Source organism: Heptranchias perlo, chromosome 4 (assembly GCF_035084215.1).
Source record: "Heptranchias perlo isolate sHepPer1 chromosome 4, sHepPer1.hap1, whole genome shotgun sequence".
Classification (NCBI taxonomy): Eukaryota; Metazoa; Chordata; class Chondrichthyes; order Hexanchiformes; family Hexanchidae; genus Heptranchias; species Heptranchias perlo.
In genome coordinates this window covers 40,807,224-40,833,254 of record NC_090328.1, presented here as the reverse complement: position 1 = coordinate 40,833,254, position 26,031 = coordinate 40,807,224, and the positions used below count along the sequence as shown (strand labels likewise).

The 26,031-nt window shown below is 39.2% G+C and overlaps 1 protein-coding gene across 11 annotated transcripts in view; it reads left to right on the top strand.

The window, feature by feature from the left end:
* Positions 1 to 24,900, top strand: part of mef2cb (myocyte enhancer factor 2cb) — a 211,589-nt gene extending 186,689 nt beyond the window's left edge. For 8 of the 11 annotated variants that reach the window (XM_067982816.1, XM_067982820.1, XM_067982813.1 and 5 more), the window contains 4 exons: positions 6,264 to 6,433; positions 8,375 to 8,504; positions 15,989 to 16,124; positions 20,953 to 24,900. In XM_067982816.1, coding sequence (XP_067838917.1) covers positions 6,264 to 6,433; positions 8,375 to 8,504; positions 15,989 to 16,124; positions 20,953 to 21,274 — 758 coding nt within the window. In that variant the 3' untranslated portion in view covers positions 21,275 to 24,900. Of the gene's footprint in view, positions 1 to 6,263; positions 6,434 to 8,374; positions 8,505 to 15,988; positions 16,129 to 20,952 lie in introns of those variants that run through there. The other 3 variants (XM_067982822.1, XM_067982821.1, XM_067982823.1) reach the window with 2 other exon arrangements.
* Positions 24,901 to 26,031: the final 1,131 nt, after the last annotated feature.

Below are 26,031 nucleotides of genomic sequence, written 5' to 3'. Positions count from 1 at the left end.
TACATTGCTTGAGAACAGAGTAGTGTAGTAGGGCTGGTAGACTTTCAATTGCATGATTATAATATGCGAATGGCTGATCAACTATTGTACTGGATGGTTCTTCAGAAGCACCCCAATTCCAACATGTCATAGTTTACCATAGAATCATAGAGGTTATAGCACAGAAGGAGGACATTTAGCCCATTGCTAAAGCATTCCCACTGCCCTACTCTCTCCCCATTGGCCTGCATCTTCCTTTGCTTCAAATATTTATACACTTTTCTCTTAAAAGATGTGTCTGCGCAACTACTCCCTGCAACAAAGTGTTCTATACTCCAACAATGCTCTGCATAAAGAAGTTTTCCCTAACCTGTGTCCTCACTCTTAGTGACAATTTTAAGTTTTCTCCCTAACCAGAGGAAATAATCTTTCTCTTTCAAAATCCTTCATAATTTAAAAAAAAACAATTAAATCCCTTCTTAGCCTTCTCTTCTTCAATGGAAATAATCTCAGTTTCTCAAGTCTCTCCTCATACCTATAGTTTCCCATCACTGGCATCATCCTGGTGAATCTGCACTGTGTGCTTTCTATGCCTTCAAAATACTTTATATAATTGACATAGAATTGCACACAGCACTCTAACTGTGGCTTAGTCATTGCCTAGTACAAATTTATCATTACATCCTTGCTGTTGTACTCTATGTCACTCTATATTAAACCCAAATTGTTGTTGGCATTTTCATGGCTTTACCTGCACTTGCACTTTCAGGGAATTATAAGAACATAAGAACATATATTCATAGTCTTGAATTAAGTTACTGAATTCAGAAATGCTCATTTAGTGGTCTCTGAAGTTCTAATGGAAAGCTATCCTGAAAGTGCAGGATGAAACTTTGTACACAAATATCAAATTATTTGGTGCCTTTAATGGTCCAGTTACTTAAGTTCAGAGCCAGTCCCTATTAAACACATCATTGATGCATAATTTGAAATGGTCATTCTTTCTGAACTCGTATTGGCCTTCAACAAATAACTACAGTTTCAAAACCCATTTCTTTTAAACTTTTGGATGGATTTAGAATAAAATCATGGAATTTTACAGCACAGAAGCAGGCCATTCGGCCCATCATGCCTGTGCCGGCTCTTTGAAAGAGCTGACCAATTTAGTCCGACACCCCAGCTTTTTCCCCATAACCCTGCAAATTAGTCTGCTTCAAGTACAAGTCCAATTGCCTTTTGAAGGTTCCCATGGAATTTGCCTCCTCCACCTTTTAGGTAGTGCATTCCAGATCTTAACAGCCCTCTGTGTGAAAACATTTCTCCTCATTTCCTCTCTAGTTCTTTTGCCAATTATTCTAATTCTATCACCTCTGGTTACGGACCGACTTGCCAGAGGAAACAGGTTTACAGTTTCTCCCTATTTTCTCTATCAAAACCCTTCATTATTTTGAATATCCCTATCAGCTCTCCCCTTAACCTTCTCTGCTCCAAGGAGAACAATCCCAGCTTCTCCAATCTCTCCACATAACTGAAGTTCCTCATCCCTGGTATCATCCTAGTAAACCTCCTCAGTACCCTCTCCAAGGCCTTGACATCCTTCATAAAGTGTGGTACCCAGAATTGTACACAATACTCCAGCTGAGGCCTAACCAGTGATCTGTAAAGGTTTAGCATGACTTCCTTGTTTTTGTATTCAGTGCCCCTATTTATAAAGCCAAGTATCCCACATGCTTTCTTAACCGCCTTATCAACTTGCCCTACCACCTTCAAAGATTTGTGAATATGCACCCCAGGTCTCTCTGCTCTTGCACCTCCCTCAAAATAGTACCGTTTAGATTATACTACCTCTCCATGCTGTTCTTCCCAAAGTGCATCACTTCACACTTATCCACATTAAATTGCATCTGCCATATATCTGCCATTTCACCAGTCTGTCTATGTCTTCCTGAAGCCTGCTACTATCCTGCTCACTACATACTACGTTGCCACGTTGTGTATCATCCGCAACTTTGAAATTGTACTCCCTCTACCCACTGGATACGGCAAAGGCTATGGGCCCCGACAACATCCTGGCTGTAGTGCTGAAGACTTGTGCTCTGGAACTAGCCGAGCCTCTAGCCAAGCTGTTCCAGTACAGCTACAACACTGGCATCTACCCGACAATGTGGAAAATTGCCCAGGTATGTCCTGTCCACAAAAAGCAGGACAAATCCAATCCGGCCAATTACCGCCCCATCAGTCTACTCTCAATCATCAGCAAAGTGTTGGAAGGTGTCATCGACAGTACTATCAAGCGGCACTTACTCACCAATAACCTGCTCACCGATGCTCAGTTTGGGTTCCGCCAGGACCACACGGCACCAGATCTCATTATAGCCTTGGTCCAAACATGGACAAAAGAGCTGAATTCCAGAGGTGAGGTGAGAGTGACTGCCCTTGACATCAAGGCAGCATTTGACCGAGTGTGGCACCAAGCAGCCCTAGTAAAATTGAAGTCAATGGGAATCAGGGGGAAAACTCTCCAGTGGCTGGAGTCATACATAGCACAAAGGAATATGGTAGCGGTTGTTGGAGGCCAATCATCTCAGCCCCAGGATATTGTTGCAGGAGTTCCTCAGGGCAGTGTCCTAGGCCCAACCATCTTCAGCTGCTTCATCAATGACCTTCCCTCCATCATAAGGTCAGAAACGGGGATGTTCGCTGATGATTGCACAGTGTTCAGTTGCATTCAAACCCCTCAGATAATGAAGCTGTCCGTGCCCGCATGCAGTAAGACCTGGACAACATCCAGGCTTGGGCTGATAAGTGGCAAGTAACATTCGCGCCAGACAAGTGCCAGGCAATGACCATCTCCAACAAGAGAGAGTCTAACCACCTCCCCTTGACATTCAACGGCATTACCATCACCGAATCCCCTACCATCAACATCCTGGGGGTCACCATGGACCAGAAACTTAACTGGACCAGCCATATAAATACTGTGGCTACAAGAGCAGGTCAGAGGCTGGGTATTCTGTGGCGAGTGACTCACCTCCTGACTCCCCAAAGCCTTTCCACCATCTACAAAGCACAAGGCCAGGAGTATGATGGAATACTTTCCACTTACCTGAATGTGTGCAGCTCCAACAACACTCAAGAAGCTTGACACCATCCAGGACAAAACAGCCCGCTTGATTGGCACCCCATCCACCACCCTAAACATTCACTCCCTTCACCACTGGTGCACTGTGGCTGCCGTGTGTACCATCCACAGGATGCACTGCAGCAACTCGCCAAGGCTTCTTCGTCAGCATCTCACAAACCCGCAACCTCTACCACCTAGAAGGACAAGAGCAGCAGGCACATGGGAACGACACCACCTGCACGTTTCCCTCCAAGTCTCACACCATCCCGACTTGGAAATATATCGCCGTTCCTTCATCGTCGCTGGGTCAAAATCCTGGAACTCCCTTCCTAACAGCACTGTGGGAGAACCTTCACCACACGGACTGCAGCGGTTCAAGAAGGCGGCTCACCACCACCTTCTCAAGGACAATTAGGGATGGGCAATAAAAGCTGGCCTCGCCAGCGACGCCCACATCCCATGAACGAATAAAAAAAAGTCCAAGTCATTTATATATATATATATCAAGAAAAGCAATGATCCTAATACTGACCCAACAGGGGGACCTCATTGTTTACTTCTCTCTTATCAGAAAAACATCCATTCACCACCACTCTCTGCCTCTTATCCCTTAGCCAATTACGTACCCAAGTTACCACCGTCCCTTTAATCCCATGTGCTTCTATTTTCTGAATAAGTCTGTTATATGGAACTTTATCAAATGCCTTTTGAAAATCCATATTTACAACATCTACTGCACTGCCTTCATCAACCCTCTCTGATACTTCATCAAAGGACTCAATCAGGTTAGTCAGACACGATTTGCCTTTAACAAATCCATGCAGGCTGTCCCTTATTAACCCATGCTTTTCCAAGTGAGAATTAATTTTGTCCTTGACAGTGGTCTCTAGTAGTTTCCCCACCGTTGACGTTAGCCAGATTAGCCTGTAGTTACCAGGTTTAACCCTCTCCCCTTTTTTGAATAGGGGTTTAACATTTGCATTCCTCCAGTCCTCTTGCACCACTCCCATATCCAAGGAGGATTGAAAGATTGTGGTCAGAGCTTCTGCTATCTCCACCCCAACTTCCCTCAGCAATTGAGAAAGCATCCCATCTGGACACGGTGACTTGTTAACTTTGAATGATGTCAACCTATTTAGCACCTCCTTTCTAATTATTTTTATCCTATCCAATATCTCTACTCCCTCCCCCTCTAATGTGACATTAACTTCTTGCTCATCTTTTGTGAAGACAGATGCAAAATACTCATTCGGTACCTCAGTCATGCCTGCTGCCGCCACAAGAAGATTTCCTTCTTTGTCTCTAGGCTCCACCCTTCCTTTAACTATCATTTTACTTTTTTTCTCTTTGCGCTTCTTATACCCTTTTTCAATTTCCCCCTGCACTCTCTGTATTCTGCCTAACTTTCTATTATATTCTATACCTGATATTTGTCATAAACCTCTTTTTCCTGTTTTATTTTAACCTCTATTTCCTTTGTCATCAATGAGGGAGCTCCAGCCTTGGATGCCCCATCTTTCCTCCTTTTGGGAATATGCTTGGTTTGTACCTGAACTATCTCCGCCTTGAAGGCCTGCCATTTTTCTTTACTGTTTTCTTGCCCAGTCTTTTTTTCCAGTTCACCTGTGCTAGATCCCTTCTCAAATCACTGAAATTGGCATTCTTCCAGTTGGGTATTTTCACCTTTGATTTTTCTTTGTCCCTTTCCATAACTACTTGAAATCTAATTATATTATGATCACTGTTACCCAGATGTTCTCCCACTGAAACACACTCCACTTGCCCTACTTCATTCCCTAGAACTAGATCCAGCACTGCTTCCTTCCTTGTTGGGCTAGAAACATACTGATTAAGAAAGTTCTCCTGTACACATTTTAGGAATTCTTCACCCTCCTCGCCCTTTACATTGTTTTTTTCCCAGTCCATATTAGGGTAATTGAAGTCCCCTACTTTTACTGCTGTATCATTCTTACATTTCTCTGAAATTTGTCAACAGATTTGCTCCTCCTATTTGGGGGGTCTATAATAAACACCCGGCAATGTAATAGCTCCTTTTCTGGTTCTTAACTCTAACTAAATAGATTAAGTCTTTGAACCTTCTAGAATATCGTCCCTCTGTCGAACTGTAATATTATCCTTAATCAATACTGCAACCCCCATCCTGTCTTTTTTCCTTCCTTATCCTTCCTGAATGCAGTGTAGCCAGGAATGTTTAGTTCTCATTCCTGCCCATGTTTAAGCCAGGTCACTGTTATAGCCACTGTATCATAACCCCATGTGGCAACTTGTGCCTGCATTTCTCGGAAAGTTTTAATTTTCTTTGTGCCAGTCAGTGCAGAGTGATGCAGTTACTGTTTTCACACCTTTAGAATCGTTTATCATATCAAGCCAGCTAATCTAGCGGAGATGATATCACTTCCTTTCTGGAACTGACTTTGTATTAGTAAAGAATTAACATTAATGTCCTTTTATTCATTTTTGTTTGTTTCTGGACTATTTTTGTTTAAACATTGAGTTCTGATGTCCTCGTCAGATGTTACTGGTCCTGAGGGGTTAGTAAGCCTGGAAGGTGTAAAGGTGCTGAATTACCCTGGGAAATATAATCATTAATGTGTCAATGTTTCCATTTTAACTATGCACATTAATTCTGCTCCCTCGTGTATCTGGCAGTAGATCATCCAAATTACCTGCTGCTGATGTCATCAGTTCAAACAAAAATATTCCCAAAAGTTGTTGATAAATTTTAGTAACTCATTTTTTTTTAAAGGGGAATTGATGGGACAGTCATTCATTAACCTACTTCTTAGAACTATGAATAAAATTGATTCCTTTAAAATAACTGTCCTGATGGTTTTGATTCAAAGATTTTTAAGTGTGAAGTGTTCAGATGCTGATAATGCAGAGAGACAAATAGCATTTCATTGGTGCGCTCCATTGAAACAGTTTCCTAACACATCCAAAGGGTTTAAAAAGACTTGTGGAAATTAAAAGAGATGACAAAAAAGGTGTGACATATTTGTGGCTGTCATTATTTTTGAATATATTTCTTGTATTTTTCCCCATTAAAGTTTAGGTGCTGATCTCTAATTCCTCATTTGAAATGATTTTTGAGTTGTATATTAAATATGTATTTGCTTATGTTAAATCTTCTATGCAACAGGAAATGGGTATGGAAATCCCCGCAATTCGCCAGGTCTGCTGGTCTCGCCTGGCACCATGAACAAGAACATGCCAACCAAGTCACCCCCTCCCATGAATTTGGGAATGAACAACCGGAAACCTGACCTCCGGGTTCTCATCCCACCAGGCTCAAAGAATATGCCATCAGTGGTAAGTGGGAACTTTTTCCTGGAATCTTCTACTTTGTAGCCTTAAAACAAAAATACGGGAAGGTAAAAATGTAAAACCCAACCCCAATCTGCCTCCAACCTGCCCGATTCCGGTTTTAACGGAGATGGGTTGGAGGGTCGGCGACCAGCCCGCTCTCAGGAGGCGGGTCGGTCAGTAAAATCTTTTAAGGAGGCTGCGGGCTTCCATTTTAATAGGTTTTTTATTTTTAACTACTGGGGCTGGGATTCTCGGGCCTTCTGATTGACACTACGTAAGAGGAGGCGAGAAGGCCCAGCTCAGCAGGTAAGTGTCTTTATTGCATTGCTTGTGGGCTAGGAGGAACAGGAGTGTTTCCTCCAAGCCCAGCAAGCCTACCTGCCATGATCCCACCTTGCGATCTCCAATCCCCCCCCCCCACGATCTGCCGACCCTCCCCCCACGATCTGCCGACCCCCCCACCCCCACGATCTCCGGCCCCCCCACCCCCACGATCTCCGGCCCCCCCACCCCCACGATCTCCGGCCCCCCCACCCCCACGATCTCCGGCCCCCCCACCCCCACGATCTCCGACAACCCACCCCCACGATCTCCGACAACCCACCCCCACGATCTCCGACAACCCACCCCCACGATCTCCGACCCTCCCCAACGATCTCCGAAACCACCCCGCCCCCCCAACGTACTTCTAGGTTTCCTGTCCGGAAATCCTCCCCACCGCTCTCTTCACAGCCCCGAGTAAATATCGGGGCCCTGATGGCAACTTACAGAACCTACAAACACGTATGACTGATGCTGCATTGGGAGTTTGATCATCCCCTCTTTATATGAGAGAGTGCATTGACGGTGGGAAAACATGCATCTGCCATCGACGGAACTCCTTCAATACAAAACCACCTTTTATGTCTCAGCTAACAGTTATTCATTGCTCCTTTTCTATGCTGTCAGTCTGAGGATGTTGATTTATTACTGGTAAGTGAGAGTTCTGCTGATCCCTTCAAACTTTTTCCACACTAGTAGATATTAGTAACTTTTTTATTTTTTGATTTGTTTTTCATACTGCTCAGAGATAGCCTTGGTCTGCATATCCTGTTTTAAGTTGTACAATGACCATTATCCTTGCAGATTAGCATTATCTATCCCACCTTGTTCAAAAGCAGTAATTTTTAGTACCAACCTGCTTAAAAATAAGATGCTTTATGTTGATTTACTTTCTTAAACATGGTTCTCTAATTATATATAGTTCTTAAGCATCAGAGTTCCACATCTGTGGTTTTCATGAAACTTAAAAGCCAGGTTTAGGTGGATTGATATTGTGGACAAATAATAGCTACCAGAATATACCTCTGGAACTGTGCTGTGCCAAAAGTTATTCATTTGATAGTCAATCAATTGCTTTGATCGTTCTGATATTAAATTAGAAATGATATGCACAACCTAAAATGTGCTACCTTCGTAAGAGCATTGCAGCCGGAGATCTGTTAAACAGAAGTAACACAGCACCACCTACTGGTAATGTAAAACATTGACACTTACAACCTCTGCTCACAATTAGGACAAAGCTAGCCAATTCTTTGTGAACAACAATTGAAATCCACTGCTATAGCATTAATGTTTTTTTTGATAAAACACAATAACAGGATATCATGCATATTTCATCAGCTTTCCACATGGTCTTTTTCCTGCCACATTAACACAATCTTTTCTGGTGACTGGGCTGGTTACTATGGAGACACTGATGTAATTGGTTACCTTGGGAACATCTAGTCTCCTGAAGGGTTCTAAATGATAGGTTTAGAAGAGTTCTTCAAGGCTAATTGTGTTAAATGATTTATTTTATTAAAAATATCCAATGTACATTTCAGTTTTATCTGCAAATAATATTAAAAAGACATGCAGAGCCTTAAAAATTACACTTAAAATCACAATTTTGTTTCTTTATAGAATCAGAGAATAAACAACTCACAAGCTGCACAGTCATTGGCTACGCCGGTTGTTTCCGTGGCAACCCCTACTTTGCCTGGGCATGGGATGGGAGGATACCCTTCAGCCATTTCTACCACATATGGTACTGGTAGGTAACTCCTATCACTTTACAGTCAGTAACAAGGTTATATTAGGTCACACAAAATAGATTTACTAAGACTATCCATATTATTTCATGTTTCTGAAATACTGATGTACTGCTGCAACATTATTTCTAAAAGGTTTATGCTCCCTTCTGCTTCTACATGCCTATTGTCACAGGCCATGGATTGCAGCTGGTACATGTGGAATGCACATATTGCTTTACAAACATACAAATAACTGTGCTTCCTGCAACTTCTATTTGTCTAACCTCCATGCTTCCCTCCACAAAGTAAGATTTTTATTTGTTGATAGTTGGTTCTTATCAAAATTTTCAGGCACCTAAAAGAAAACTGGGGCCAAAATTCCTCAGAGCACGATCCCAGTGGTTACACCAGGATCACACCCACCAGTGCCTTCCAGTGCTAACCCCACTGGGATTTGTGGGAACAGTGGGAGGGCACCAAATTAGCATGGGGTGAAGCAGGCGCAAGTGCGAATATGGGCACATCTCTGACTACAGCCTGCCCCATGCAATCGGAAATTCATATTTATAGATGTGTGTCCACTTTTGTATGATTACACTTCTGTGAAACGCCTTGGGCCATTTTACTATGTTAAAGGTGCAGATTGTGGTTGAGGGTGTATTAATTGCAGCAATCCGTCCTGCACCAATTTCTAATAAAAAAACAACTAATTTTGGATCCCATGTGTTGTGAGAATGCTTTCTGTTTTATTTATTGAATACAATTCTAGGAAGTTTAGTGTAAAATATGGACAAACCATTGCCTGGTGAAAAGTATTGTAACCCCATTACGCAACAGTGGATGTCCTGTGTCAAACTTTCCAAATTGTACGTTTCGTTAATATCCTTCAGTTTTGATTGTCATATCTATCAGGCATCTAGTAATACAATAAGAACCCAATTGAAAGCAATTTTCTGAGTATAATACTTTCAAAGCAATTTACCTTAAGTGTTTTGATGCACCTTGAATAAATGAAGCTGTTCCAGCTTACAAACACAATACATTTTAATAGCATCATTTTGAAAACAATTTTTTACCACTCATTAAGTTTTGAATTGAATTTTGTTAAATTGTCATTAATTACCTAATGAAGAATGCTGCTTAAAATAATAAAATAGAAACATGTTAAATTAATAATATTCTTCAAACAGACTGGAAATTATTATTCTTTATGTTGTTTGTGAGAGGCCTGAAAGGACTCAGTGGTCCTGACCATTTATCTTTGTCTTAATATGTTTAATAGGTTCAGACAACTTGTAACTGGAATGATGAACAAGAACACAATTTTGAACAACATTAGGAAGCACATATGACTTTCAGCCACTTTAGTTGTTAACAAACTCCCATAATAAGATTTTTTTTTAAACTACTTATATTGTTAAGTCAAGAGCCAATAGGAATGAATTAGCAATGATAAGATGAAGGGAGTGATGCCACATTAGTATATGATTAGAAGGAGATAACTCCAAAAGAGAGAGATTGAGTCTTGCTGTACTGTACAAGTGAAGTCTCAGTATGGTTCAGGTGTGGTCCAGTTTGTTGTAATAAACATGTTGTATAGAAAAACTCACTACTGGCTCAGTAGCATGCTTTTCACCCAAGATGAGAAATTCTGGATTAGGTTCAAAGGCAATCTGAAGTCAGATCCTCCATTAAAATAAATGAACTACTTCAGGACCAGGTGAATCCTTCCCATTGAGGGAAGTCAACAGAGTGCACTGAAGGAAGAAACCCCTGAATGGAAGGTTTTTGTATGAATTGGAAATTTAAAATTATCTTTTAAAATAATCAAGCATTTTTCTTTTTGCATAAACATTTGGGGGATGTTTTTAATCTGAACCATTGCTGGATTTAGTCTGGGAAATGAAGTGGAGCAAATAACTAATGTGAGAGTAAGAAAACAGTTGGAAAATAGTTTCAAATTGAAAATAGAAAAGGACAATGAAGAATCAAATAAGGATACTCGCCTGGAAAAAAGGGTACAGTTCAGTAATATAAAAAGGGATCTAGCCCAAAATAAGTGGGCAGAAATGTCAGCAGACAGTATGACAGATCAGCAGTGGGAAATCTTCAAATCTGAGATGGATAGAGTGCAAAATAAGTGTATTCCTATAAGGCAAAAAGAGAGGTGCATCAAAGCATAGAGTTCGATGGATAATAAAATCATAGAATGGTTACAGCACAAGAGGAGTCCATTCAGTCTTTCAAGCCCATGCTGGCTAGTTGTAAGAGCAATCCAGTTAGTCCCATTCCCCCGTTCTTTCCCCGTAGCCCTGCAGATTTTTTCCCTTCAAGTATTTATCCAATTCCTTTTTGAAAGCCATGTTTGAATCTGCTTCGACCACCCTTCCAGGCAGCACATTCCAGATCATGACTACTTGTTGCGTAAAAAAGTTTTTCCTCATGTCGCCTTTGTTTCTTTTGCCAATCACCTTAAATCTGTGTCCTCTGGTTCTAGACCCTTCCGCCATTGGGAACAGTTTCTCTTTATTTACTTTATCTAAACCCTTCAAAATGTTGAACTCTTCTATCAAATCTCCTCTCAACTTTGCCTGTTTTAAGGAGAACAACCCCAGCTTCTCCAGTCTATCCACGTAACTGAAGTCCTTCGCTCCTGGAACCATTCTAGTAAATCTTTTCTGCACCATCTCTAAGGCCTTCACATCCTTCCTAAAGTGCGGTGCCCAGAATTGGACACAATACTCCAGTTGTGGCCAAACCAGTGTTTTATAAAGGTTTAACATAACTTCCTTGCTCTTGTGCTCTATGCCTCTATTTATAAAGCCCATGATCCCATATGCTTTTTTAACCGCTTTCTCAACCTGTCATGCCATCTTCAAAGATTTGTGCACACATACCCCCAAGTCTCACTGTTCCTGCTCCTCTTTAGAATTGTACCATTTAGTTTGTATTGCCTCTCCTCATTCTTCCTGCCAAAATGGATCACTTCGGACTTCTCTGCGTTAAATTTCATCTGCCATGTGTCCGCCCATTCCACCAGCCTGTCTACGTCCTCTTGAAGTCTATTACTATCCTCCTCACTGTTTACTACACTTCCAAGTTTTGTGTCATCTGCATATTTTGAAATTGTGCCCTGTACACCCAAGTCCAAGTCATTAATATATATCAAAAAAAGCAGTGGCCCTGGTTCCGACCCCTGGGGATCACCACTGTATACCTTCCTCCAGTCTGAGAAACAACTATTCATCACTACTCTCTGTTTCATGTCACTTACCCAATTTCGTATCCATGCTGCCACTGCCCTTTTTATTCCATGGGCTTCAATTTTGCTGACAAGCCTATTGTGTGGCACTTTCAAATGCCTTTTGAAAATCCATATACACAACATCAACCGCATTGCCTTCATCAACACTCTCTGTTACCTCATCAAAAAGCTCAATCAAGTTAGTTAAGCACGATTTGCCTTTAATAAATCCGTGCTGGCTTTCCTTTATTAATCCACACTTGTCCAAGTGACTATTAATCATTTCTAAAAGAGAGATTAAAACTAACTGAAACTTATTGGGAGGTATATCATAAAACGAGAGTTGATAACACTAAAGAAAATTATCAGGAATATAGAAAATGGGGTGTGATGAAGGAAAATAAAGAATTGAAAATAGTAAGGGCTTTTATAAACATATTAAAAGTAAAAGAGTAACTAAAGAGAGAGTAAGACCACTCAGGAATGAAGGGAGAAATCTAGTTGTAGAAGATGAAAGTATGGGAGAAATATTAAATCAATATTTTGCATCAGCTTTTACAAATGATGGTGGAAGTGAGAACATAGGTGTATTAGAGGAGGATGTGGAACAAGTTTTAGAGATAACTGTAGAAAATGAGCTGGATCTGAAAATGTAGCAGAACTCAAGGTGGATAAGTGACTGCGCCTTGACGGCTCCCCAGGAAATAGCTTAGACTCTGACCAGAATATTTCAGTCCAATTCTGGCCTGTTGCGCATCCTCGATTTTCATCGCTCCACCATTGGCGGCCATGCCTTCAGCTGCCTAGGCCCTAAGCTCTGGATTTCCATCCCTAAACCCCTCCACCTCTCAACCTCTCTCTCCTCCTTTAAGACGTTCCTTAAAACCTACCTATTTGACCAAGCTTTTGGTCACCTGTCCTAATATCCCCTTATGTGGCTCGGTGTCAAATTTTGTTTGATAACGCTCCTGTGAAGCGCCTTGGGATGTTTTACTACATTAAAGGTGCTATGTATATGCAGCTTGTTCAAGAAGGGAGTGAAGGATAAATCAGGTACAGTATCAGGAACAGAGGGACCTTGGAGTGCATGTCCACAGATCTCTGAAGGTAGCAGGACAGGTAGATAAGGTGGTTAAGAAGGCAAACGGGATATTTTCCTTTATTACCCGAGGCATGTAATATAAGAGCAGAGAGATTATGCTAGAACTATATATAAAACACTAGTGAGGCCACAGCTGGAGCACTGCATACAGTTCTGGTCACCACATTACAGGAAGGATGTGATTGCACTAGAGAGGATACAGAGGAGATTTACGAGGATGTTGCCAGGACTGGAGAATTTTATCTATGAGGAAAGATTGAATAGGCTGGGTTTGTTTTCTTTGGAACAGAGAAGGCTGAGGGGAGATTTAACTGAGGAGTAAAAAATTATGAGGGGCCTAGATAGAGTGGATAGGAAGGACCTATTTCCCTTAGCAGAGCGGTCAATAACCGGGGGGCATAGATTTAAAGTAATTGGTAGAAGAATTAGAGGGGAGTTGAGGAGATTTTTTTTTCACCCTGAGGGTGGTGGGGGTCTGGAACTCACTGCCTGAAAGGTTGGTAGAGGCAGAAACCCTCAACTCATTTAAAAAGTACTTGGATTTGCATTTGAAGTGCCGTAACCTACAAGGCTACGGACCAAAAGCTGGAAAGTGGGATTAGGCTGGATAGCTCTTTTTTAGCCGGCACAGACACAACGGGCAGTAAATTTCTGTGATTCTATGATTCTAATATAGTCTTATCATTTAATTCAAATTATCAGTTAAATCAAATTCATTTCAAGTAAAAATCGATTCCTGTTTCATCTAAATTGCTTAATTTCAATTACTGGAAAATTCAAATTTTTTGTTGAAACAAATGGCTTTGAATTAACAGGAATAGACTTTAGACCAAGAACTCTAACGTGTTGTGGCCAAACTCTTAGAATCCATAATTTGAGATCAAATCAATGAGCATTTATGTATGCATTGGATAATTAAGGACAGCCAATATGGTTTTTTTAAAGTCAAGTCATATTTGACATTTATTAAAGTTTGTTTGTCGAAGTGACTGGGTAGATAAAGGGAATGTAGTTGATATGGAGTAGATGGATTTCAGAAGGCGTTCTGTAATAGACATAGGAGATTTATTACAAAAATTCAAGAGAATATGTAGCAGTATGGATAGAAAGTTAGTTGATGGACAGGAAGCAAAGGGTTAAGTTTAATGGTTGTTGCTCTGATTGGAAAAGGGTTGAACATGGTGTGCCCAGGGATCAGTGCTGAGTCACTTTTGTTCTCTGTACAGATTTTGACTTAGGCATAGCGAGTAAATGTGCTGATGACACAAAAGTAAGGGGTTTTCAAACAACAAGAAGGAATGTAAAAGATTTCAGAAAGACATAGATAGAGTAAGGGAATGGGCAGATAGATGGCAGATGCAATTTAATGTGGAAAAGTGTGAGGTAATACATTTTAGGAGGATAAACAAGGAATGGGAGTATACACTCAATGGAAAGATGCTGAAGGGTGAAGATAAACAGGGAGACTTTAGGGTTCAAGTACATAATTTCTTGAAAGTGCAAGTTTTTGGGTTTTATCAACAGAGGCAAATAGTACAAGAGCGAAGACAAATTTGTACAAGATACTGGTTAGGCCATAGTTAGAGTATTGTGTGCAGTTTTAGCTGCCTGTTATGAATTTGGGTTTATCATAGATACCTTCCCAGGTTCAGTGACATCAGTTGCTTCCATAAGCAGCCTGAACACCTCAATCCTACGGGAGGTTGACTTACACTGTCCTATATCTATTTGCACATTGGCAGAACCCAGGAATGTAAAAATGAAATTCCCTTGAGATCTGGACTGGATCTCTTTGTCTTTCACATGTGCACTTCTTCAAACTCTCCGAAGGCAGACTAAGTTAAACTAGGTGAGATAAAATTTGGTTTGAATCATTAAGCTGCTTTATTCTGCAGTAAGATGAAATGTACAGAGCAATTGGTTTGATTAGAATCACTTAGTTCAATTCGTACAATTTATGTTTCCATAACAATACAAAATAAGGAACGCACTATGCTTCCCCACTCCGGTGGGTCATTTTACTTAACTTAAACATCATAAGTCTCTCTGCATCCTGCTCCGCAGCTTGCAGTTCCATGTTTTTTGCATCCTTTTCCTACCTGACTGCTTGTGCAGACCTATTTCCAAAAGCCAGGCTGACTTTTTGGTATCTTTGCTCTCATTTATAAAAACCTCTCTCACATCCAACAGAGATCAAAGTGTTTTCCAACACCATGATGCAAGGTATTTTCCAGATACCTAACTAGCTAACAAATTACCTTTTGTTCAGTCTCTGGGAGAAGAAACTTCCAGTTTGGCATATTAACCACTTTTTATCTGGGCACCTCTTTTTTTAAACTCGTGAGAATATACACGTTGCTTTTGAAATCCCCAACATTAAAAGTAATTCTTTTTCCAAATCCTTTCTATGGAAAAATGGTCAAAAATCCAGAAATGTGACAATGCTCTATTATAGAAAGAACAGTAAAGCAACCAAAATCATGTAGCATAGATTCAGCAGGATGATGTCAGGGATGAGAAGCTGTAGTTATAAGGAGAGACTTGAGAAACTGCATCTATTTCCCCTGGAGCAGAAAATACTAAGAGGAGTGTTATTTTTTTAAATTATGAAGAGATTTAATAGGGTGAATAGAGAAAGACTATTTCCTCTGGTTGGGAAGTGAGTGACAAGGGGTCATCAATTTAAAATCATCACTAAAAGAGTGAAGAGAGAGATTAGAAAAATCTTCTTTACACATACAGTTGGAGTATGGAATGTTTTGCACAGGGAGTAGTTGAGGTAGGGACCATTGCATTTTTTAAGGGAAAATTAGATAACTATTTGAAGCAGAGGAAGATACAATGCTGTAGTCAGAGAGCAAGGCAGCGGCATTAGTTTTGGATTGCTCTAGAGTTGGTACAGACACGATGAAGTGAATGGCTTCCTTCTGTTCTATAAATGTTTCTGGTTCTATAATTCTACGTTTTCTTTCAACATGGTGTGCTAGCTTCCCAAAAAGTCAAATCTTAATACTTTTTCAAACGGTTGATGTTTAGAACATCAAAAGTTCATTGTTTCATCAATGATCTGAAGGATACATTGTGAAGTCCATCATGTTTAATTGTCTTCAATTTTTCTTCTTTCTTTTATTCTGGTCCCTGCTGACATCACAATAAAGAATATTCCCTTAGTAGTGCTGACTTGTCGTCTCTCACTGGGTTTAATACTGCCAGTGCCCTCCACCTGGGCTCGATGACTGGCTGGCAGCAACAACAGCTTCAGAATATGCAACATTCAGCCCTAAGCCAGCTGGGGTAAGTACATTTAACATAACAGTGAATTAATCTTCTTGTATGATTTATTCATTTGATCTCTTCATTCTCACAGTGTACCAGTTATGTAAGGCAGACACAGCAATGGGCTTTTGAACATATATATGTGTGCAATGACTTACGGTACTGTACAATCCATGAGTAAAAATCATTAAACAAGTTTTATTCCAACTCAGTTATGAGCCTATAATCGCAATAGTATACTGCAAAAGTGCTGCTAAATATGAACCTGTTTGCCAATTTAGATGAACTTTTATACTTATTGAGGTCTTGGTTGTTGTTGCTGGGGAAAGGTAAGCTGTGTCAGCAGCAAGCACTCACCAGCTCAGGTTGTAGAGTACAGTAAAGTAATGTAAAGTGATGTGCCTTAACCCTAACCTTAGAAGAGCACCCACTGCTGCGGTATTTCTGTGTTACTCGGTAGCAATTTCCTTAAATTCATTCAGAGAGGACCCTTGCAACTGAAAGAGATAGGTAATCGTCACCCCATCAGATTAGGGTGGTTTCATGCCAAGCTCCAGAGCCGAAGCATTTTAATATACATATATTGTAATTAGTTTTGTGCAAGCTTTACTTTCATATTTTTTGAGTCCAGCCATGCCTGTAGAACATTGTTGGGCCCCAGATATTGTTCCATACATCCAGTTCTTCTTTCACAGCATAACTATGTGGGTAATCATATGTTTTCTACATTACTTCACAATTAAACTAGAATCAATTAGAAGATTGGATGAGGGGAGAATCATTTTAGGGCTTGCAGGTACTACTACATTTTTAAATGGTCATAGAGGAGCTCTAACCATTACTTCACTATCCGATGTGTGCCTGCACTCCATTGGGTGTTTCATGTAAAATAAATCATAAAAGCAGTCTTGCTTTTAGCGGAGCAAAACCTCCACTCTGGATATTTTCCACCATTAAAGGCAATATTTATATATTTTTTTAACCAAAGCAGCCTTGCAGCCTAGACTTTTCGGTTGAGTTGGGTACCTTTGTGAAATCAAAGAATCAATAGTAAATATTATTTCAAGTAAAATATGCCTGAATACTGCCAGCGGTGAATTTAAATAGTTAAATAAAGACCTTATTGCCCAGGTCAGAAAATAATTAGAACTGAAACCTTGAATTATTTCTGTGCGCCCATCCACCTGAATGTAGGCTGCTAAATGAGTACACTGGGAGAATGATGATTATGTTTGTTTTCTGAGTGAGTAGCATTATTAATTTTTGACTTTTTAAATAAAATATATGGGCCAAAACTTTCTGAGACCTAACCCACTGGCAGCACCCTGCATGCAGTGGATGGCTTTGTGGAAAATCACCAGTGCAATGCCCACGATTTTCTGTCCACTGAAATCATTGAATGGAAAATTGCTGTGTGCAAGCCTCACCAGTGGCTCAGGGTCTTGGAAAATTTTTCTCATAAGCTACAAAATATACTATAATCAGGCTAGGGAATATTTAACAGCTAAGATTATTTGTGCAGATAGAAATTCCTTGTTGAAATTTAAAATAATGTTTAGAAGTGGGACTAAATCCAAAAGTAGATTAAAAGGCCTAATATATGTGTGATTCAGGTCTGGTATATACTTTTGGTAGACATCAAAATTATGCACTGGAGTGAACTTAACTCGCGATTTTTAAAACTGAGTAGGAACAGAATCCATTCAGCAGTCTCAATACAAACGAGTCCAATGAGTACGAGACCTTTAACCTCATGTAGAAATAGCTTGGCAGTGATTAGCCACTTGGGGGCAGCATAGTACCTTCATCACATACAGTGCTGTGTGAACATCAAAATGCCGAAATTTAGTTGTATGACAATACAAAACCTCAAAGAAATTGATTTATGATAATTTTACACTTGAAGCAGCAAAATATTAATTATTAGAAATTGTCAAATGTATTTTAGGTTAGGATGTTTTGGTGTAGATGTTTCATATGTCTATATATATATATATATATATATATCAAAGAATATGTTCTGATGTGCTGTGACATCATCTGCGCAGGTATGCAGTTGTGATATTTCGTATTGGGTGGCAGTGGGCCGTTAGATCTAGAAAGAAAGGAGTATCATTGTCAATGAAACTCCAGTGACAGTAAAACCCTTCAAATGTCCATATAACTCAAGTATTTTAGGAATAAAAGAATACTTAGCTCATCAATAACATTACAAATAAACGCCAAAAAAAGCTACAAAGTCTAATGGCTCTGAAAAAGCCAAAACATTCAGAGGAGGCATCCAGAGTTGGTTAAGATGAAAGTCCATTAAGGAACCTCAATCCCATCCCCCTGATCAGCTCCCTCTCCCGGCTGCTCCCCGATCGACCTTCCCTCCGGTTTACCCCCAATCAGCCCTCTATCTTAGTCGCCCCATCCTCCCGATCACCTTCCCCTTTAAGGCCTTACCTGAGGACCGCTATTGGAAATCACTTCACCAGTGAGCTGCCTGGGGATGCCCAGTATGTGTCTGCAGCTCTTCAGTGTCATTCAAATGAGGCCCAAAACCTAATATCGGATTCACCTCGACTCTACCCGTTCAGGCCTAGGGATCGTTCCCTGCTCCCAATTCGCACTGGCAGGTTGGCGTGAACGAATTTCTACCCCTGAGATTTGAAAGCGATGAGGATATAGGGAAAGTTAGGCGATTAGTTATTCCGATTATACACAGGTAAATATGCCACAAGTCGACCCAATCGTAGTGCACAGCTTTTAGCACATGACTGTGTAACAGAGCTTCTAACAATTCCAAAATGTACCAGCAAAAGTGCTGCAATGAGTCCCTTTAAGGATGGTGCTAAACAAAAAAGGTCCATATTTTATTACTGTCAAAGGTAAAGCTTCAGAAACAACCCCATGACAAAAGGTACTATCATTGCTGTGATATCATGCTTCACATCATGTTTGTAAACAATTTTACAACACCAAGTTATAGTCCAGCAATTTTATTTTCAATTCACAAGCTTTCGGAGGCTTCCTCCTTCGTCAGGTGAACGATGTGAAGGAGGAAGCCTCCGAAAGCCTGACGAAGGAGGAAGCCTCCGAAAGCTTGTGAATTGAAAATAAAATTGCTGGACTATAACTTGGTGTTGTAAAATTGTTTACAATTGTCAACCCCAGTCCATCACCGGCATCTCCACATCATGACTCACATCATGTTAGCTACTAACCTAACCCATACACTCATGGTCCAGGTTAAGAGCATCAACATAACATCTTCATTTGTTTTGTCCTGCGTTAGTTATTCCAACATAATGCTCCAAGTCATTCTTCCAAGTATGTTTGCTAATATCCATTTAAATCAATGGATAATGGCTTAACAGTTCTCTGTCACAGAGCAAATTATGAACATAACCACTGCAGCAGGCTGTTACTTAATTTTATAATCAAAGGGACAAAACAGAGTTTTCAATCAGAAATCATCAATTCTGATCTTTTGACGGGTATTTCATCACACTCTCCAGCAAGACTGCTCAGTATGCTATCTCACTGTGCCTTGCAAATTCAGTTGCTAAAAGTACTCAAATTTTTACTTCAAAATATTTTATTTGAATATAGTGTTTTTCTATCAAAGGCACTTAAATTGTATCACTATGGATATAGTGAATGCTCAAACTTAACCTCAAACTGCATCTCTTTAGGACAGGCATGTAAAGTATTTTTGACAGTGGCAAGTAGCTTCAGTGTTTGAAGTGATGTCAGGTTGCCATTCTTCATTAGTTGTGGTGAAACTCATGCACTTATCTTAACAGTAATACCACTGTTAGCAGCACTGACTTCAGCGGCAGCGCTGTGACATTAGTGAGATAGTGATGCTGTCTCCTGAAGTGCCCAAACGACCTGGACAGATGGTTTTCCCCAGCATCTTCAGAACTTCAGTAGCAATGATGGAGGGGCAATATAAACATTACCTCTAGTTGCACAATTGCCAGTTTTTTCTGTCCAATGGTTTCCCTATATGGAACCTCCACAGTCATTTGGGAAGGTCCAACAGCCAGAAATGAAGTTACAAACCTGCAACTTTAAAGCAACTATGGTTGTTTGTTAGTGCAATGCAATTGACCAAACAATATAAACAGACCGAATCCTGAACCAACTCTATTACTGCATTTGTTTGAAAAGCTTCTTTATCGTTAATCTCCAACCCACTGCCATTAGCATTTCATGGGTTTAGGAGTTAAAATCTTTAACTCCTAAACCTTTTAATCCTCCATACTAAAGATCATTAATATTTTAATTTTTATTAATGTAAATATCGGAAGTATTCATCATGTCCTTCAATTGCTCAAGATAAAAAATTATTACTTCACAACATCAGTGTATAACTCCCAAAAAGCCATTTTTATGCCTCTCAACAATGAGCAGTCTCTGTCTGAGCAAACAGAAACTTGTTTAAGTAGTAACATGAAAACAAGAACTATGGATCTCTTTAAATTGTTTACCATTAACCAGGGCTTCATATCTGTACAGTTTGAAACTTAGTACTTATTAGGTGCCTATTTGTAAATCTAGAGGGGAATTTTCTGTGCTGTAAAGTAGATGAATGTGAGATTGCAAGCAGTATTGAGATTGGCAGTGTCAGTTTTCAGTTATTTTTGATATTGTCACCTTTCTAAGACAGCTAGAAGCAGCAACACATCTGTGTAAGTCTAAAAGTCTAATACTACTAGCACAGTTGCTTCTGTTAAAAAATCTCAAACCCTTGACATACATGTGCATCTGCGTGAGTGTCCATGCATGTTTGTATGTATGCAGGTGGGGGCAATCGCCCTCCTCATTCTGTAACTGGTTTCCTTTCCTTCTACAGAGTTTGCACTAGCACTCACTTATCTCAGAATTCAAATCTCTCCCTGCCTTCTACTCAAAGCCTCAACATCAAGTCAGAACCTGTTTCTCCTCCTAGAGACCGCACCCACACGCCATTGGGATACCCGCAGCACTCAAGGCTCGAGGCAGGGCGATCTCCAGTGGATAGTCTGAGCAGCTGTAGCAGTTCCTATGATGGAAGTGACCGAGAGGATCACAGGAATGACTTCCACTCCCCCATCGGACTTACAAGGCCTTTGCCAGACGAAAGGGAAAGTTCGTCTGTCAAACGGATGAGGCTGTCTGAAGGATGGGCAACATGATAAGATTCTTCAGTAATCTTTTTTTCTTGCGGTGTGTGTGTGCGCTACATTACAGGGCAGGGGAGGGAGGGGGGTTCTACATTATATGTGCTGTGTGTGGAAAATAAGTCAGGTACTCTGTTTTGTAAAAGTACTTTTAACTTGCCTCAGTGATATAAAGTAACGTAAATTGCTGAGATAACAGCTTTAGCACTTGAGTTGTACAAAGAAAACCCTTGTACAATGTAGATTTAACTGCTAACTCTTTTTCATTGCTGTGCTCCCTTGCAAAATGTATGTTACAATAGATAGTGTCATGTTGCAGGTTCAACGTATTTACATGTAAATAGCAGATTAAAAGGAAACATTTGCCAGAATTGGCGATCTTTGCTGAGAGAGAAAGAGCAGCTGTTATGCAACAAAAACAAAAAAAAATTATATATGTATAGGTGGTTGACAGGCCCAGAAATATGGGTGACCATTCTCAACAAAACTAATCGGTCAACTGACATCTCTACACATACTAACAAAAAAGGCATATCAGTAGAGTATGGCACTCAATAAAATGGATCAAAGTCATTTAAAAGAGGACCATACTTTGACAAAAAAAATGGAATATCGTTACTATGTGGAAAAGTCCAAATTCTGGGTCTGTTTAACATTTTAAGTGGATTTAAAAAAAAGATGTACATTACATTTTGCTTATATTTTCATATGAAAGCAAGAAAAACGTTTGCAAAGCATTTGTGGCTTTTTGTAGTTACCTAAGCCAAAATGTTTTTTTTTCCTGATAGCTTTGCCGGTATTTTAAACAATCCTAAAAATAATGGAATTGGGCTCTTCGTATGGAAGCACTACCCTAAGCCATGAAAAAAACTCCACGCTTTGCTAACCAAGATAACTGTTTTCTCTTTGTAGAGGTTTTGTTTTTGAATTGTGTATTTCTAATTATATAAAAAATAATATTAAGAAAATCTTTTAAAATCTGTGAAATTAACATGCTTGTGTATAGCTTTCTAATATATATTAATTATGGTCATAGCAAACATTGTTTTGGTTATCTTATTAGTGGGGGGGAATGTATTTGTGCATATGCACGTTTAAGTAACTAAATTCTTTAGGTCTCTTCTGCACACCTTTTGCAGAATCAGAGTTGGCTGTGTTCAGTATAAAGAGGTTAACCAGTTGGGAAGACGGGTTTAGTATGTATTCTAAATTTTGTTACTGTTTAGGAATTAAAACATAGAAAGGAATGGGGCTGCCTTTCATTTTGGGCACTGGGGTAATTTCAGAAGGACCTTGATGTCAAGGCTAGTTTTGCTACAGTGCATCCAGTTGTTAATTTGTAATTCTGAGCATTATGGTGAAATGCTGATCTATTCATAACCTAATCTGAATACTTGGCAAAATTAGTCAGTTCAATTTATTTGGATTTGTATGTTTTCTAAACAGGAATTTTTGAATCTGAAGAATTACCAGCGGATATTTTGTCACTGATATGTTTTAAACTAAAAAAAATTAAGTGTGTTTTTAAAGATTGTGAAAGAAGATGTAACTTTCCTCAATCATAACCCTTAACCACAACCTAATTGAGATGCATTTGTGTACATGTTCTCATTCAGTTCTGTAACAGCTCCATTTAATGCTAAATGGTTTTTGAAAGCTAACTCACATTTAAAGCTTCAAACCCAGTTAACTTTCATGCCTTCACATCTTCATTGTAGTGTGTTTATATGTTATTAAAAAGCAATTCTCACTAACGACTCAGTATATAAATGAATGTCAGGCAGCCGCAGGTTCCTAACACTATTTTAATTCAGCAACTTTTAAAAAAATTAAATGATCGATTTCATCGTAGATCGAGCTAATAGCAAAATATCATGTTAACAGCAAATCAGTATCAACAATTTTTTTTAAAATGAATTGAGAAGCACAACTTCATTCATAATGGGTCACTCCTTTCTGTACCTACAACCCTCTACCTACTGTTATCCAAGTGTTATAATTTTGCTGTATGTTTGACCACCGAGCTAATTCTGAGTTAGCATATAATTATACAGTACTGTGGTTTTAAGAATTATTGGGGCAGAGCCCCTTGTATATTCTCATTTACTCACACAACCCATTGGCTAACTGATTTAGGCAATGTTCTTTACTGCGAGACAAAAAAAGTCAGTGGCACTTTCTTGGGGGCACTTAAGTTATTTTATGTTTTATAAAACTCATGAACATCCAAAAGGCTTGTTACTATTCTGCGCAGAAGTGAGAGTAAAGTCATTTACTGATATCTTGATGTTTGCAATGCATTACTGCTGCCAGTAACTTGAGTTGACGTATCAGAGCCAGCAGATGTCATACAGTAACAGCTGAGATAGTGAAAATATCAGCAAACCAGATCAGCTTTGACAGAATATTCTGTAAAATCCACTATTCTACCTCTAAAAGACAGAGTTTTATGATAAGTGGGGTACCATCTGTAATTTTATGTTGCCCCAGTGAAATATTTTTAAAAGCCCTAGAAAATGGTCACACCAACAAAATATACAGCATTCAAGAAAGGTATTCTTCAAAAGAAAATCAACTAGATAACTACAATTCAGTATATTATACTTTTTTTGAAAGTTTATTTTTAAAAATCTGACAATATATTTATTTATAGTTGGCCATTAAAATAGTCTTTTTTAACATGACAACATCAAGCAAGAAATAAACTTTATACACACACCGCCACTTACCAACCTCCGTAAAGTATACCTTGAAGGTCTGGCTTTACTAGAAACACCCTTAACAATTAAAAACAAAAGTGTTCCTGAAAACCACTTTATTGCTCGAAAAAGACTATTGCCTAAAAAAATTAAATTAAAGAAAGATTAAAATATGAGTGCTTCAACTGTTATTGTTTGTGCCATCCGCTGTGTACAATGTGGCATTTTTCACCTGACGCTGGTTTCCTGCCACTACAGAGTTCTGGAAAAACTGATCAAATAATGTTTATTTAGAGTGCTTCAAGTGTAGAGTAATGATAAAGGCTTTTGTTAATATTTTAACCAAAGACATGGAGCAATCCAGGCGGTTAGCCACAGTTTTGAAAATATGCTTCTCTAATTGTTTTCTGTTTTATTTTTTAGTTCAGGTATTATATATATTATACTTTCCCTGTTCATACCTCAAATTCGTCCATACCTCAAAACAGTTTAAAGAGGTCAGTTAATTAAGCAATGAAATACGGTACCGGTGCTCTATATGAAGGAACTGTTATAAACTGTAGCCCTGGATTGCTTTAGAAGGACTATTATTATTGACCTGAAACATACTTGGATTGCTCCAGCTGGTTTGCTGTTATTTTTTCTGAGGATTTGTTTCCATTATACAATAGTAATACAAAACGATTGCTTGTAAATGGGGGAAATGTGGACGTTTGCAGCAAAAATAAAGAGGCTCACAGCGGCATAAGCTGGACTTTGTCGCCACTTGATGACAAAAAGATGTTAATAACTAAGTTAAACTACATCTATGTATCTCAAGGGACTTAATTCAGCTGTCTGTAGTGAAAATTTTTATGGGAAAATTCAAGTTTCTCTCGCTGGAAATAAGGTATAATTTGTATTTTGCAGACAAATCAGTAAAGTTACTGGCTTTCATAGTGATTTGATGTCATTGTGTGATTTCTTTTTCTTTCACATGCAAATAAGGTTGCACTTCTGTTAAATTATGAACAACTTTTTCATCGGTATAGGCTTTAGTGATCAAGAACTTCACTGGGCCTATTGATGTGAGCTGCAGCTTGGTATTCAGCTATCAACTGTTTGTTTGGTATCTGGGTATTTGTACATACATGTAATACAGAACACAGTATACTTTCACGACATGCAATATTCCATTTTCCACAATGGATAAAGACTTATCTCTCACAAAAAAGTTATAAAAAAGAGATTTGCACAATATTGTTTTGCACAATATTAACAAAAAGTAAGAAAACTACAACATTTAAAAAGCACAAACGGTGATTTGGGTTAACATAAACCTGTGCAACACCAGAATCCCTGATCAGGATTCACTGTCATGGTTAGAATGAACTGAGATTACAGAGTGAATTTGTGATAGAAATCTACTATTGGCAATAATGAATACTGTAGTGTGTTTTTAATGCTAGCATAAGGGACCGAGAACTGATTAAACCACAAGAATGTTCATTATCTATTACTAGATAGAATGGCAGTTTAGAAATTTGTGGTATGGCATTTGACCTGCTGTCCTTGTTATAAGAATGCGAGCGCTTATCATGCATTAATGCCCGTTGTCTTAGCCAATCAGGTGGCTTGATTATAATAATCTATGTACTAATGTGCTATAATGCCATTAGAGTTTCAAAGAACACAAAGTTTTCTACCTCCGAGTGCATTTAAAATAATACAGCATCATTCATGTCAAATCAACTAGCGTCTGCTGAATGGCAATTTGAGAACTACGTAAAATTTACCACAGTTATCCATCAAACTGAGTCAAGCATGTATGGAACATTTCACAAATCCATAGTTAATAGTTTTTGATTTGAACTTTCCCTCTGTCAAAGGGAAAAATTATTGTGTTATTCTGAGTCATTAAGGTGTTTGCATAGAAAGAAGGGAGTCCCAGGCTTGAATTAGGTCCATTTGGCAATTCTGTTTTATAGAAAGGATCTCCCACTGGATTTTCTGACAAGCATTTCATGCTGACTCATTCACATGTGAGTGGGGAAGGGAAGTGTTCATACATGGAGTGATAATGTAGAATTTGGG